At 38.3% G+C, this 14,070-nt stretch overlaps 1 protein-coding gene across 2 annotated transcripts in view; it reads left to right on the plus strand.

Moving 5' to 3' along the window:
* lrfn5a (leucine rich repeat and fibronectin type III domain containing 5a) overlaps positions 1-13,831 on the plus strand; it is a 61,039-nt gene extending 47,208 nt beyond the window's left edge. For both annotated transcript variants that reach the window (XM_084097007.1, XM_084097006.1), the window contains 2 exons: positions 3,993-5,400; positions 12,178-13,831. In XM_084097007.1, the coding sequence (XP_083953133.1) occupies positions 4,013-5,400; positions 12,178-13,153 (2,364 nt within the window). In that variant the 5' untranslated portion in view covers positions 3,993-4,012 and the 3' untranslated portion in view covers positions 13,154-13,831. The remainder of the gene's footprint in view (positions 1-3,992; positions 5,401-12,177) is intronic.
* The last annotated feature ends 239 nt before the right edge of the window (positions 13,832-14,070 follow it).

The following is a 14,070-nucleotide window of genomic DNA, read 5'->3' on the forward strand; positions in this document are numbered from 1 at the left end:
ACCAGAGTCTCGACTGTGAACACAGGAAATCTCGCAAAATCTCGCGAGACTTCAGAATAAGCATGGCGGATGATATGCAGGAAGAAATTGCGATGATAGTGTTTGGAATGATTTTCACAGAAAATTCACATGAAAAAAAACACTGTACCCACCATTATATATAACCTTTTATACAGAAATATATTCATTCTTTATTGTCTTTATTTATTCTTTATTGGATTTAGTGTCTCTTTAGAAAAAAGTTATTTAATCCCTCTATAGAACCTCACTGAACCCTTAACACTCAGCTTCCTGCAAGTGTGTGTGTGTGTGAGAATGACCGTGTCTTCCATCATCTCACTTTCTGATTGGATATTGTTGTGTTTCACGTGATAATCTCCAGAGCGTGCGCGCGTTTGTCCTCGGAGTTCCCCCCACACATCAGGATTTCTGAACGTAAATATTAAACATGTTGAATATTTACGATTTGCGATCGGGGTGGCTCCAACGTTTTTCCGAGCAGGTTCGGACACTCTTAACATACCTCACACCAAGGGAAAATCTGATAAGATAATCTGTTCAAGATTATCTTAAACCATCAAGATAATCGGGACATAGCTAGGATTGTCGAAAGGGGGGAAATCGCCCCAAAATCAGCCGAATTATCTTTTGGTGTGTACCCAGCATTACTGGTAATGCAGGGAAAGCTGGCAGAATTGTCACCTATACTGAAGTTAACAGCTGCTTTGATAATTGTTGTTACAATTACGGGGAATTGTCTGTGCAAGCCCCTCCCAAACTATACCCTACTTCAACTTTTTAGACGGTATGACAATAATTGGATTGTGTCCTACTCATACAGTAGTAAAAATATATACAATTCGTTTTTGTACTGATAGATTTGTATAAGCTGTCTCAATCATGTGGTAGGGCCAATGTGCAAGTTAGAAGGAAGCAGGACCCACTCGATCAGTGGCACCGCCCTAAGGACCGCCCTGCCGATGGGCCTTTGTGTATCCGTGTGGCTTGGGCACATTATTCAGTTAATCTTGAGGCAAAACATACTGCACATCTGCCTGTTTTGCTTTACTGCACTGGTGAAGAGCCAGTGCTCGTGAATCAGATCCACTGGCATGAATCATACACTACACATACTATTCCCTATTGTTCATATGCATAACACATCAGTCTCCATTACAGCATCACATTTCTCTGTATCTCTCTTGCTCTTTCCTACTTCCCTCCCTTTATCTCTCGTTCACTCAAATCTCGCTGCTCCGTCCACAGTTTGGAATGAAAAACAATAGTGAAGATTTGCAGTGTTGGAAAGAACATGATCTTTGCATTTGCTGTGTGACTGGGCAACAACCAGATGACCAGATGAGTCATTCACGTAAGAGGGAGTATTTTATCTTGTCCAGACATGTTCAAAAGTCATCTTTCCGTCATCATTTTCACTCAAAGAAATACCCATAAATAAAATGTACTCACCCTAATGTTGTTTCATACCTGTATGATTGTCTTTCTTACGTGAAAAACAAAAGAAGATGCAGGTTGTTGACACCAGTGTTGTTACTGTTAACTATATAAATAATTTTATATATTTATATATATTAATAATGATTTGAAATAAAGCTGAAATTATTATGGGTGATAATGTTTTTTGTGAGTTGTAATTCTGTTTCCTGGGTTTGTTTGTTTCTATGGTTTTTCATTGACGTGATTATGATTTGCACCTGTTGTTTATTTTGTTGATTAGTTTGCTTTGGTATTTAAGCCCTGTATTTTGTTCAGTTCATTTGTCTGTTCTCGTCGCTTTCATTTGGTCCGTCTGCTCATGGTTTTCTAGTCTGAGTATTCGTAGTATTTTGTTTTGAGTTCCAGTTTAATAAAAGTCTGCTGCAAATAGATTGTGATGGGTTTTTTTTTTCATCTTTGTTGCAACCGAAGCTGACAGAAGTAAATTAAATATAAATATTGATTAAAACTTAAACTTAAAAATAAGAAATGTTTCCTTGGTAACTAACTGAAATAAAATAAGTTGAAGTAATACAATTGCTGAAACTGAAATAAAAACAAGTTAAAGATATATATAGTGTATATAAATCACTATAACTTTAAATGAAAATGACAACTGAATATAAAAAAATAAAAGCTAATTCAAAATAAATACTATAATAGTGTATAAATAATATTAAAAACTTGTTGACACTGTGCTTTTCCCCCATATAATGAAAGAGAACTGTTGTTTTGTCATTTTTGGAGTTTACCAGCCCCTCATCACTATTCACATTCATTGTATGGAAACCAGCTGCGTGCATATTCTATTAACCTCCTTCAGTTGAGTTCTGCAGAGAACAATATCAGGTTTGAAATGACATAAGGGTAAATAAATGATGACAACTTGTCATATTTGAGAGAGCATTATCATCAACAAGATGACATAATCAGTCTGCAATCATGCTTTTTCGGGTAATTTCAGGTCTAATGCTCAGACAGTGTCCTCATAATTTCATAGTCTGATGTCAGCTGCTGTAGCCATTTGATGATAGCTGTTTTTAATGCAGCACTCTCTATGAGTGCATAGTTGTTAGACCCCGTATTGTGTCATTACATACTCAACTTTGCGTAATTATATAATTAAATATAATACAGTTGCCCCCACTGGGTCAGGGTCTTGCAAAAGCGTTCCCTGTTCACACACACGGTCATTATGAAACAGCTCTTCTGCACACCCACACAATTCTAATGGAGAGTGAAGGACACTACAGTTGGAAAGAATGAGTCACACCTTCGAGAGAAGTGTGAAAAAGTAAGACAGGAAGATATTGTTATAACGCTTGAAATCAAAGATGAAAATAACATATTGGTTTAGAATGAATTAATGTAGCTAATAAACAGAAGTGTTGAAATAGTTCCTGTAGTGTGCATGACGTTTATTAGCCATGTGTTTTGCCTGAAATAAACCCACACTCCTTTAGAGACTGCAAAGATCTATTTTCAGCAGTGTTGCCATGAGCACTTATTATAAGCTTTTTTTCATAAAGTCGCTCATAAATATGGGCTGGTGGCTGTGTTTTATTGTTTTGGGGCGTATTTACAGTCATGTATTTGGACTAGCTAGCGATTAGCTGCCATATCACAATAAAAATTGACCACTAATCAAATCTCCACACCTGCTGTTGAAAATACTGCACTTTATATCTGAGAGCTGAAAGCTGCAAGAAAATATGCATATACAGTAGTTTTCTAAATAAAAGATATATTTCTAAATCTCTCCTTCCTTGCATGCGCATTTGTTCAAGAATAGTTTGTGTTTGTGTCCTAGGATACAACACATAAAGTGTTCCTTTATAAAATAAAATGTTGGGTAGAAATAATACTGTTAACTTAAAGTATTTTACAGGTAATCATGTATTCATTCGTTTTGGGTTTGGCACAATGACACATAAGCCCATAATTACATTTTTGGTAACCACATATTAACCTTTCTAATATCACACAGTATAAATGGTTCTTTATACTTGAAAATGTTTAGGCCTAGTTGCTTTTAAATCCAGCTAAAAATGCTAGATACACTGTCTGAAAATCAAGAATGTATATTTAGGCCTGCTTATTTTATATTATATGTATATTTTCCCTTATTTTGGATTATTTATTTTTTTATCAGATCAGGTTACTTGTTTTTTTGTTTTTTTAGATCTGGCAACACTGATTTTGAGGTTGGGAATGTTAATACTGTGTTACAAAACTGCTGGTTTCTTACATCTGACATGGGGTTTTGTTTGTGCAAGATGAACTGTTTATCACACTTCCTGAAATAACTGCAGGATAACCAATGGCCTGCTGTTATCTCATGCATTATGACTGCGCTAAGCACTGGTGTTTGATAAACATCTACAAATGCAATTATGCTCCAAGTGAATAAAGGCCTGCTTTGCTTGAAATTGTAGTTCAAAGGCACAGTAGCATATTATTCACACCCTTTGTCTTTTTTTCTCTTTTTCCCCTAGGTGTAAAAACCTGATTTACAATGGAAAAACTGCTTGTCTGCTTGTTGGTTATCGGAATGGCAGTGAAGGCCCAGATCTGTCCGAAGCGCTGCGTCTGTCAAGTTCTATCCCCCAACCTCGCAACACTCTGTGCCAAAAAAGGGCTACTCTTTGTTCCGCCCAACATCGACAGGCATACCGTGGAGCTCCGACTAGCTGATAACTTTGTCACAAGTGTAAAACGGAAAGACTTGGCCAACATGACCAAGCTGGTGGATCTTACTTTGTCGAGGAATACAATAAGCTACATCACTCCACATGCGTTCTCAGACCTGGAGAACCTACGAGCCTTGCATTTAGACCACAACCGCTTGACGCGGATATCCAACGAGACCTTCAGTGGTATGTCTAAGCTTCATCACCTGATTCTGAACAACAACCAACTGACCCTCATCCACATGGGAGCCTTTAATGACCTACTAGCCCTCGAAGAACTGGACTTATCCTACAACAACCTGGAGACCATCCCCTGGGAGGCCATTCAAAAGATGATCAGCCTACACACACTTAGTCTGGACCACAACATGATCGAATACATTCCTGAGGGGACTTTCTCCCTCCTACAGAAGCTCAATCGCTTGGACGTGACCTCCAACAAGCTCCAGAAGCTTCCACCAGACCCGCTTTTCCAGCGGGCGCAGGTTCTGGCCACATCCGGCATTCTCAATTCCTTCTCTTTTGCTCTGAGCTTTGGAGGAAATCCTTTACACTGCAACTGCGAGCTGCTGTGGCTTAGGCGGCTCAATCGCGAGGACGACTTGGAGACCTGCGCAACACCCTTGCATCTCTCTGGACGCTATTTCTGGTCCATCCCGGAGGAGGAGTTCCTCTGCGAGCCGCCCCTCATCACACGCCACTCTCACGAGATGAGGGTCCTGGAGGGCCAGCGGGTAGCATTGAAGTGCAAAGCCAGGGGAGATCCCGAACCTGCCATCCACTGGATATCTCCCGATGGGAAGTTAGTCTCAAACACGTCACGCACGCTGGTTTACAACAACGGCACGCTGGACATCCTGATAAGCACAGTAAAGGACACAGGCTCTTTCACGTGCATTTCCTCAAATCCTGCCGGGGAGGCCCACCAGACCGTGGAGCTGGTTATCATCAAGCTTCCGCATATTAGCAACAGCACCAATAACATCCAGGAGCCTGACCCAGGCTCTTCTGACATCTCCACTTCAACAAGGGCTGGAGCAAACGGCAGCAACCACACCGGCGAGGCCAAGACCAGTCCAGATAAGAGGGTGGTTATGGCAGAAGCCACCTCATCTACTGCACTCATCAAATTTAACTTCCAGAGGAATATACCTGGAATACGCATGTTTCAGATTCAGTATAATGGAACCTATGATGACTCTCTTGTTTACAGGTGAGAAATACTTTTCATTCTGTCATTTTTGCTTGTTGGGTGAATCCACATTAAATGTTTATCCATTTCTTGAAGTGGATTTCAAACAGTAATTGTTAGTCATTGTTTTTTATTTCTTTGTTCTTTTTGCTTGTTTGACTTCACAGACTGAAACTCCACAACCATCATTTAGAAAAAAGCCAATAAGGACCATTAGATTAACTAAGACAACGTATTTCCATTGTGAAACAACCAAGAAGTAAAACTGAAGTTGAATTAGAATTGTGCTTACTATACAGTGAATTTAGTTTTACATTGTTTTAGATCTATAAACAAAATGGCCTAAACTATTGAAACTTATGGACCACTTTCTTGAATGCCCTCATTTCAGATTTCCACTTTAGTAGATAATAGAATAGCAATGAGAAGAAAACATGAAAATACCTTCAGTTTTTCTCTAAATGTGTAAAAGTTTGGACATCATCATTTTTATCATGTGAATAATAAAGCACAAACATTTGGAAATTAGCCAGATACATTAGTATGTGATTTGAAATAATGAGTTTGTAGATTGAAATTTAGGAAGCCAATTTAATATAGGCTACACTAGACATTAGACACAACAATAGGCCAGCAAGGAGAGGAACAAACTGACTTTGGCCCTTTGAGACAGCAGCAATGTGTTAAAGAGGCCAGTTGTGAAAAGGGATCTAATATTCAGTACATTAGCACAAAAATCCATCACCAGTTTGTGTTGTTCTAATGGATGGATGGATCGATGCTTTTTGTTCATGTGAAATGCTAGAATAGAAATCCATTTCTAATTTTCTCTTAAATTACTGGTGTATGTGTGTGATTTGTTTTTGTATGCTGGCTTTTAGACTGTGCCGTGTTTTTTGTCTTTTGTGGTTGTGATCTGTCATAGTGTACCCTAGCCTATTACTTTATTTTAAACTTTGTCCTTTAAAATGGTTTAAATATATTTTCTTTCCCTAGCTTAATGTGCCCCTATTATGCTATTTTGAAGATTTTGTTTTGGAGGTCTCCTATAACAGGTTTACATGCATCAAAGGTCCAAAAAAAAATTTTTTCTCATAAAATAAATTACACATCACAACATTTTTCAATGATTCTACGACCGTCCGATGATTCAGTCTCTCTAAATATTTCCGGATGCCTACTCTGCTCTGATTGGTCAGACGGCCCAGTCTGTTGTGTTTGGTTGTTACAGCGCATGTCGAAACAAAATGGCCATTACCATAACTGAATTTCAACTCCGGAGGCTTCCTAAAACTCAGCTATTGTAAACACTGTAAAGACAGTAACGATGGCATCGATTTTACCATATCAATCCGAGCTCGAGTCCGATTATGAAACATTTGAAGAACTAGTTACATAATGAGATGTTGCAATTGTAATTCCGCATTAACAAGACTATGTCCATCAACAAACCAATGTGTATATTTATAATTTATTATAGTGCACATGTTAACTTTACCATTAACTGTATCAATAACAGCGCATATGTTAGCCGAGCACTAACGTAAATGACTGATGTAATTTTAAAGTTTGTAAATCCTTTATCATTACTCATAATAGTAACAACAATAGACAAGCTGCATTAACTGACAGTTTTAGGTAATAGTAGCTCACAGCTGTTCGGCAGAACTATTTCAGTAAGACAGTAATAACGTGAGTTAGCCTGAGACCTGCACAATTTAAAACACAAAACTACGTATTTTGAACACCCGGTAGAAAAAATATACATCAATAATCAATCATACATGCAGGTTGTGATTCTGAGGAGCAAGTTGGTCCAAATAAAGTGGGTACTGTCCTATCTTTAATGGATAAGTGTTTTGTAAATCCCATTTAGACCTCCCAGAGATTTAAGAAACAATAATCATAAAGTTATACTGCTGTTGTAATTTGTCCTCTGCATTTAACCCATCCAAGTTAGTGCTAAGTTCATTCCTGCTGGTATTGAGAATCAAACCTGCAACCTTTAGGTTACCAGTCTGAATCTCTAACCATTAGGCCACAACTTCCCCCAGCTTTTCTTTTTATGTTTTAAAGAGGTTGTGGGCACTTGGGAGACTGGTCACAGAATAAAATCTATGGACCTCTTTGATTAGGATTAGCAAGTGTGTCTACCTAGAGCATATTAAAGTGTAAAACTGAATAATCATTATAATTTATGACTGATAATATTCAGAAACCATTGTGTTAGCCAATCTGTTTCAGTGCTATCTCGAACAGTATTTCCTTTCACGTATGCTGTACTCATTAATACGTTCTCGTAATTACGTTCTTTGCAGACTCGCTTGGGGGAATCAAAAAGAGATTCATTTTTGGCTTACTTTATCTCAATGGGCTGCTGTAAATGAGCCACAGTCGGCTAATTACAATAACACACACTGGCCATGAGCGTTCCCTGTTCAATGAGACACACTGCAGAAGCAAAGCCATTACCTCGTCATTTGTGTACAGAGCACATTGTGTGGGAAGCTCTTTTTCACAAACGATGAGAATGAAGCCCACAGAAAGACAACAGATACATCTCAACCTATTTTTTTTACTAGAGATCTGGCATCTGGCTGATACCCCATGCTGTTATCAAGTGCTCCCTTCTCAGTTAACACATTTGGCAACAGACCGGCCGCAGTGAAACATAGACTATAATCGAATTTTCGCCACACATACATGGCCAGTGGAATTTGTTCCTGCGATAAAGCTGCAGAAAAGTGCCATGAACTTATAACACAGACAATCCCCTGTCAAACCTGGGGTTAAGTGTCTGGCCACAATGATGTCTGCTATCTTGATTCTTGCCATTCTGAAACCTTCCGACTATCACTCCTACGCTTCAAGTCAATATAAAATGTAATTCATCATTCAATCTATCATACAATGTATTTCTGAGTTATACAGAATATTCAATAAGAAACTGATTAGATCTTGCAATGCAGGCATTAAGTATTCTGGTGGTTTGTGATTGCTGTCGAAAAGGAACGTCATTTCAGAGGTGAAACATTAAGATAAAAGTTTATAAAGATTAATAGTTTTTTTCTTTGGAATAAGGTGCAATGATGATGAATTATGCACACTAACACCAGGAATATGTGTTAAGGAAATAAATAGTTCATTTTCACCACCCATATTTGTAAGAAAGAAAGAAAAGCATTATATATATTATATATTATTATTATTATTATTATTATTTAGTCTGTATTCATTGTTCAGAAGTGTAAGATTATTGTGTAATTGTGCTTAATTATTTTGGGGAATTTTTACTCTACTCAAGTGCTGTTGAAACTAAATTACATTTAAGTAGAGAAGAAAATAACACTTTTTATTCCTTGTAATTTTATTTAGACCTTCAAAGTACATGTTTTACCATTCATCATGACACATATATATCCTGTTAATAAAAATAAGCTATATTTTTGTCTGCCTTACTGAGCTAGCAAGTCTCATGTCCTTGAATTTTATTCAACTTTAACCTAAAGAATAAAATAAAAATCTGTGTGAAATGTGATTGGCCACTATGGTCATTCATCCTTGAGAGAGGAGTTGATCTAAAACAGTTCTTGTTATAACCCTAATCGAAGGCGAATCTGGCTTGAGATAGTCAGTGATAAGTCTATAAACAACAATGGTGAAAAAAGATTGTTCTACACAGTTTAAGTATTAAAGTTACTTTAATGAGAAACCCCCTGCTGATCCCATCAGTCTTTTTCAAAAGCCAAGTAAGTAGTACTTTTTACTATTAAATATTAAGTATTTTACTTTCACCTAAGTAGCCTATGCATTGAGCTGAATTCTTTGACGTTTAACTGGTATAATTTTGACATAGTATCCATACTTTCACTTAAATCTCTTTTTTTTTTTTACTTTTTATACCCCGTTTTTTTTTTTTTTTTTTTCATTGCTAAGGATTGCAAACGTCTTCACATTAACAGCGCCAACTGCCTGCTAGTATCAAGAAACTCCTCCACAAAGAGAAAACGCATGCTACCCAGATTTAGTAACACTAACAGAGTCTAGGCAGTGTGCTAATTAGATGTTACATTTAACAATAAAGTATCTACAAATGGGAGGATATATTCCAGTGTCACTGCATAAAACTAGTACTTACTCAATGACACTGTAGAACGATGCAAATATTTTCAGCCATTTTGTGAAACATGACCCTAGCAGCTAGTTTCTTGACACCATTAAACACACACTGAGTTACTTAGAACAACCCTGCAATTAAAATCCATTTGTATGTATGACGGCGGACGCTCTCACCCAGCATACTGAAACACTCTGACCGGCTGGGGCGCGAGGCCGCTTCTACTGAGAACCTTTGTGCTCCAAATCCAGTCGGTTTGCATGGGAAATCACAGAGCGCTTCTTTCAGCGGGCTGAATGAGCTGAATGTTTGCCAGGCTGCAGAGGAGACAGGTGGGGCGTGTGGGGAAGGATGATAAGAGATGCCATTGTTCAGGTCTGAAGTGAACGGTTCAGAGAGTGATAGCAGACCCCAGGCTCCTGCAAGTACAGCAGGACTTCCTGTAGATACAGCACCAAAGCAGATTTACCGTTGCTTCAGACTTACGCTCTCTAGATTATGTGATTAAACATGTCTGCAGCAGAGTAAACACGGGACAGATAAGAGATAAAGTCCCGATATCACAGTTTGCTTTACGTGTTTATTGTAACATGCTCAGAATAGTATAATAGGTTCTCCACATGTGTCTTGCTTAAATCTGCTGCACAAATGAAAATGCAACTTGAGCATTACCATATTTATCAATAGCTTAGGACTAGTGTGTTCCTGTGCAGAGCCCTCCGATGTGAAATCCACTTCTCTATTGTGCTGTTCTTGTTAGCTTATGAAAATTGTATATTCATGTGGGTTTTGATTCAGAACACAAAACTGAAAAAAATCATGAACATGAAAAGAATCATAACAATTGGCCCCTTGAAGTAATGCCATATTTTTTTTCCAAATTATGTATTGCTTCATTTGTTATATTTTTATTATGTGATTCATTAATTTACTTAGAATTATTTAATTTTTTTAAAATTGACAACATTTTTTAGAAAATTTAACCCATTTAGAGGATTTTGCATTGCATCGCGATCCTGATCAGCCTTTCAGGATTTTCTTTTTTTTTTTATTTTTAAGAAATGAATACTATAGATAATTCAGCAAGCATGCATTATGTTTCCTGGGTGCACTTATAATGTTAGTATTATTTTTACATCAACAATTGTCATAATTTATAAATAAAAGGCATTTTTCCTAACCTGATTTTATCCCTCTAATTTGAACGCTCTGTTTAAAGGGGTGTGTCTGCTGTGAGACTTCAGTGTAAACGCCCACTGCTGTGATTGGCTAACATCTTTGCATATGAAATATTACATGTGGAACTCACTCAGAAACTTCTTTTAGCACGTTTTTACTATTACAGCTCTCAACGTTAACAAATCGTGAAAAATGTTGATTATAGCATTGAGCATTAGAGCATTGTAGTCCGATCACAGACACGTTGAGCGCATGAATGCAGGGATCTTGTAACTCGATTTATGCACTCTAACGAAAACTTTCATCATAACTAACAGTGCAAACACGATATAAATAAGAGATTTATTGATTATAACGGGAGTTTTGGTGAGAGGGAGCATTCTTTGATCACTTTCTAATTTAATTACAATTTAAATAACAGAATATTTTCATCCTATTTAAGTTGACCTTTTAGTCACTGGTTTGATTAACTGACACAAATGGGAATAACCAATTTTGAGAAAAAGAACATCTGACTGTACATTAATCATTACATATCAAAAATCACTGGTAACTGCCATTTTGTTTAGACATGCACATATAATCAGTACAAATCAAACAATCTGTAACAAAGCAATAGTGACACAGTAAAAACTTATTGATTCTGCAAATCCAGCATCAGAAGGACGGTTATGCATCCAGTGTTAGCATCACGCATGTTATTTACCTATTACTTGTCACGTGCGAATCAGTGGGCGGGGCTACAGGGATAATGATGTATAAGTAGGCGTAATCTTACACCTATCATATAGGCACATTCCAAACCGAGTCGTTCTCTGGGCTTGGTTTCAGTAAAAGCTGTTTTTGGACTAACAAGGAAGTTTTCAGTTCTAGTAGTATAGTATGAAGGAAAATTTTATTTCTCTATTCATGACCCCTTTAAATTGATCAAAAGTGACAGTAAATGCATTTAGAATGTTAAAAAAGGATTTCTATTTCAAATGTTGTAACAATATTTCACAATATTACTGTTTTTTACTGTATTTTTGAATTAAAAAATTGTAGTCTGTGGAAAAAAAATTCTGACCTCACACTTTGAATGATGGTGAATGCGTATAATATTACAACAAAAGGGACTCAACATACAAAGAATGTAATTATGAGTAATGGACAAGCAATAACATGCCATGATCAATTAAAAAAAAAGTATACATACATGCTGTTTTTATGAAACTTTTTATCAGTTGAATAAGCATTTGTCTATGCAGGTCTGCAAAAAAAAGCCAAATGATGTAAAAATGTTGAAAAAGTCACAGTACATAAAACTTTCTTTTTTCCTTATCCATATATGAGATTACTCTCTCAGGGCTACTGCTGCGCTGAAAAATTATGTAAATTAAAATTTTGCATGAACTGATACCACTCTTGAGGTTGTTCAGAAGATGTAAAGCAGTTTAATAAATGATTGATGAATGAAACCTATAATGTTTTATTCCAACACTCTTCTTTTCTTCACCCAACAGAATGATTCCCCCAACGAGCAAAAACTTCCTGGTGAATAACCTGGCTGCCGGGACGCAGTATGACCTGTGCGTCCTTGCAATTTATGACGACGGCATGACCTCTCTGACAGCCACGCGGGTTGTAGGCTGCGTGCAGTTCACCACCGAGTCTGAGTATCTACGCTGCCACTTCATGCAGTCCCAGTTCTTGGGTGGCACTATGATCATCATCATCGGGGGCATAATCGTGGCCTCCGTCCTCGTCTTCATCATCATCCTCATGATCCGCTACAAAGTGTGCAACAGCGGCAACTCCGCCAAGGGGACCTCGGTCACCGACGTGCACTCTCAAACCAACGGGGCGCAGTCCCAGGGCTGTACCGTCACGCCGTCTGCATCCAAACAAGGTGCATTGAGCATGGAGGCAGGCGAGGGATGCCAAAAGAGCTCCGCCGCGCCTCTTCCTCCACCTCCAGATTCCCAAACCCAAACCTCAGAGACATCCATTCCAGACTGCTCCACCTCCACTTGCCAAAGCTGGTCAACACCCGGCTCTTCAGGGTCACTAAAGCCAAAGCGCAAACCAGCGCCAAAGCCCGTCCCCACGGCCGGCACCGCCGAGCCCAAAGTGGAGGCGCTACCCAACGCAGAGACGCAAAACACCAACCGAAACAACTCCACTGCCCTTCAGCAGATGGTCCCAACCCCTCCGCCCCCATCCCGCTTTAATGACACTCCGATTTTGAGGAGGGCTCGTCCGACTTCGTCCAAGTATATGACACTGCCCGTTGAAGGAGTGCGGGCTAAACGCAGGTACTCTTTGAACGAGAACCTGTCGAAACACCACTGCTACATTGGCTCGCAGAAGCTGGGGAACGTGTTTTGCAAGCGGAGTATGTCTGTAAACGGGATGCTAGTCCAAATGGCAAACTCGAATCTAGACAGCGAGAAAACTGCGTTTTCCAGTTCAGAGTGGATTTTAGAGAGCACCGTGTGAATGTACGACTGCTGGAGACTAGATGGAGTGCCTGCATCTCATTGTGTACGTGTGTGTGTGTGTGTGTGTGTGTGTGTGTGTGTATAGGCTCTCACAGTATATAAATGTGTGTGATCGTATGAATGTGCACGTTTTGCACCATTTCTTTAGTTTCCATCTGCAAATCATATTTTCTGCCGTCTTTTTATTAATGTTTTCTGGAAACCCATGGATTACTGTGGATATTTGCTTTGAGGGAGGTGCTAGCCGCTCATAGCCGGATCCATTACCCAAGAGAGACACGCCTCCATCTTCACTGAACACGGTGAGCTTCACGGTAAGAGGAAAGCATCGGTGCCTTCCCGTGTCCTCTTACCAGAGGGCTCCTACTGGATACGAGCTTTGTGTCAGTTACACAGATAGAAGAAAACATAAGAGATTTCACAAAAAAGCCTTTCTATTCAAGGAAATGACATTTCCTGCATATTATAGAGAAACTCTTATAAGAAAAAGGAAAAAAACTATATAAGGACTTGATACTGGGACCTGTTATTAAATTGATATTTTTTAAGAAATCAAAGCTTTTTCTTTTCAGTGACATTTTGCCTTTGTTTGAAGGCACAAAAAAATCCATGTACAGAAAGACAACATCAGCTGTGTTCTTATGTTGTGTAAAATAAAATAAAAAAATGAAACCTTTCCGTTTGTGTCATTCTGAACGCAAAACAAATGTTCATGATACTGCTTCAATTCGTGTAATACACAAAAAATAGAGATGTTTCAGGTATTATGGGATGGCATCGTAGGAGCTGTATATTTGTACATTTCATAGCCATATTCATTATTAATATATAATCTACTTGAACTACAAAAATCTTTTAAATGCTTTGACAAATGGTAAAGCAGTTCATAAAATTGGCCTTTCCATGAACCACAAA

This window comes from Abramis brama (assembly GCF_963993115.1).
Source record: "Abramis brama genome assembly, chromosome: 21".
In the NCBI taxonomy this organism is placed as follows: Eukaryota; Metazoa; Chordata; class Actinopteri; order Cypriniformes; family Leuciscidae; genus Abramis; species Abramis brama.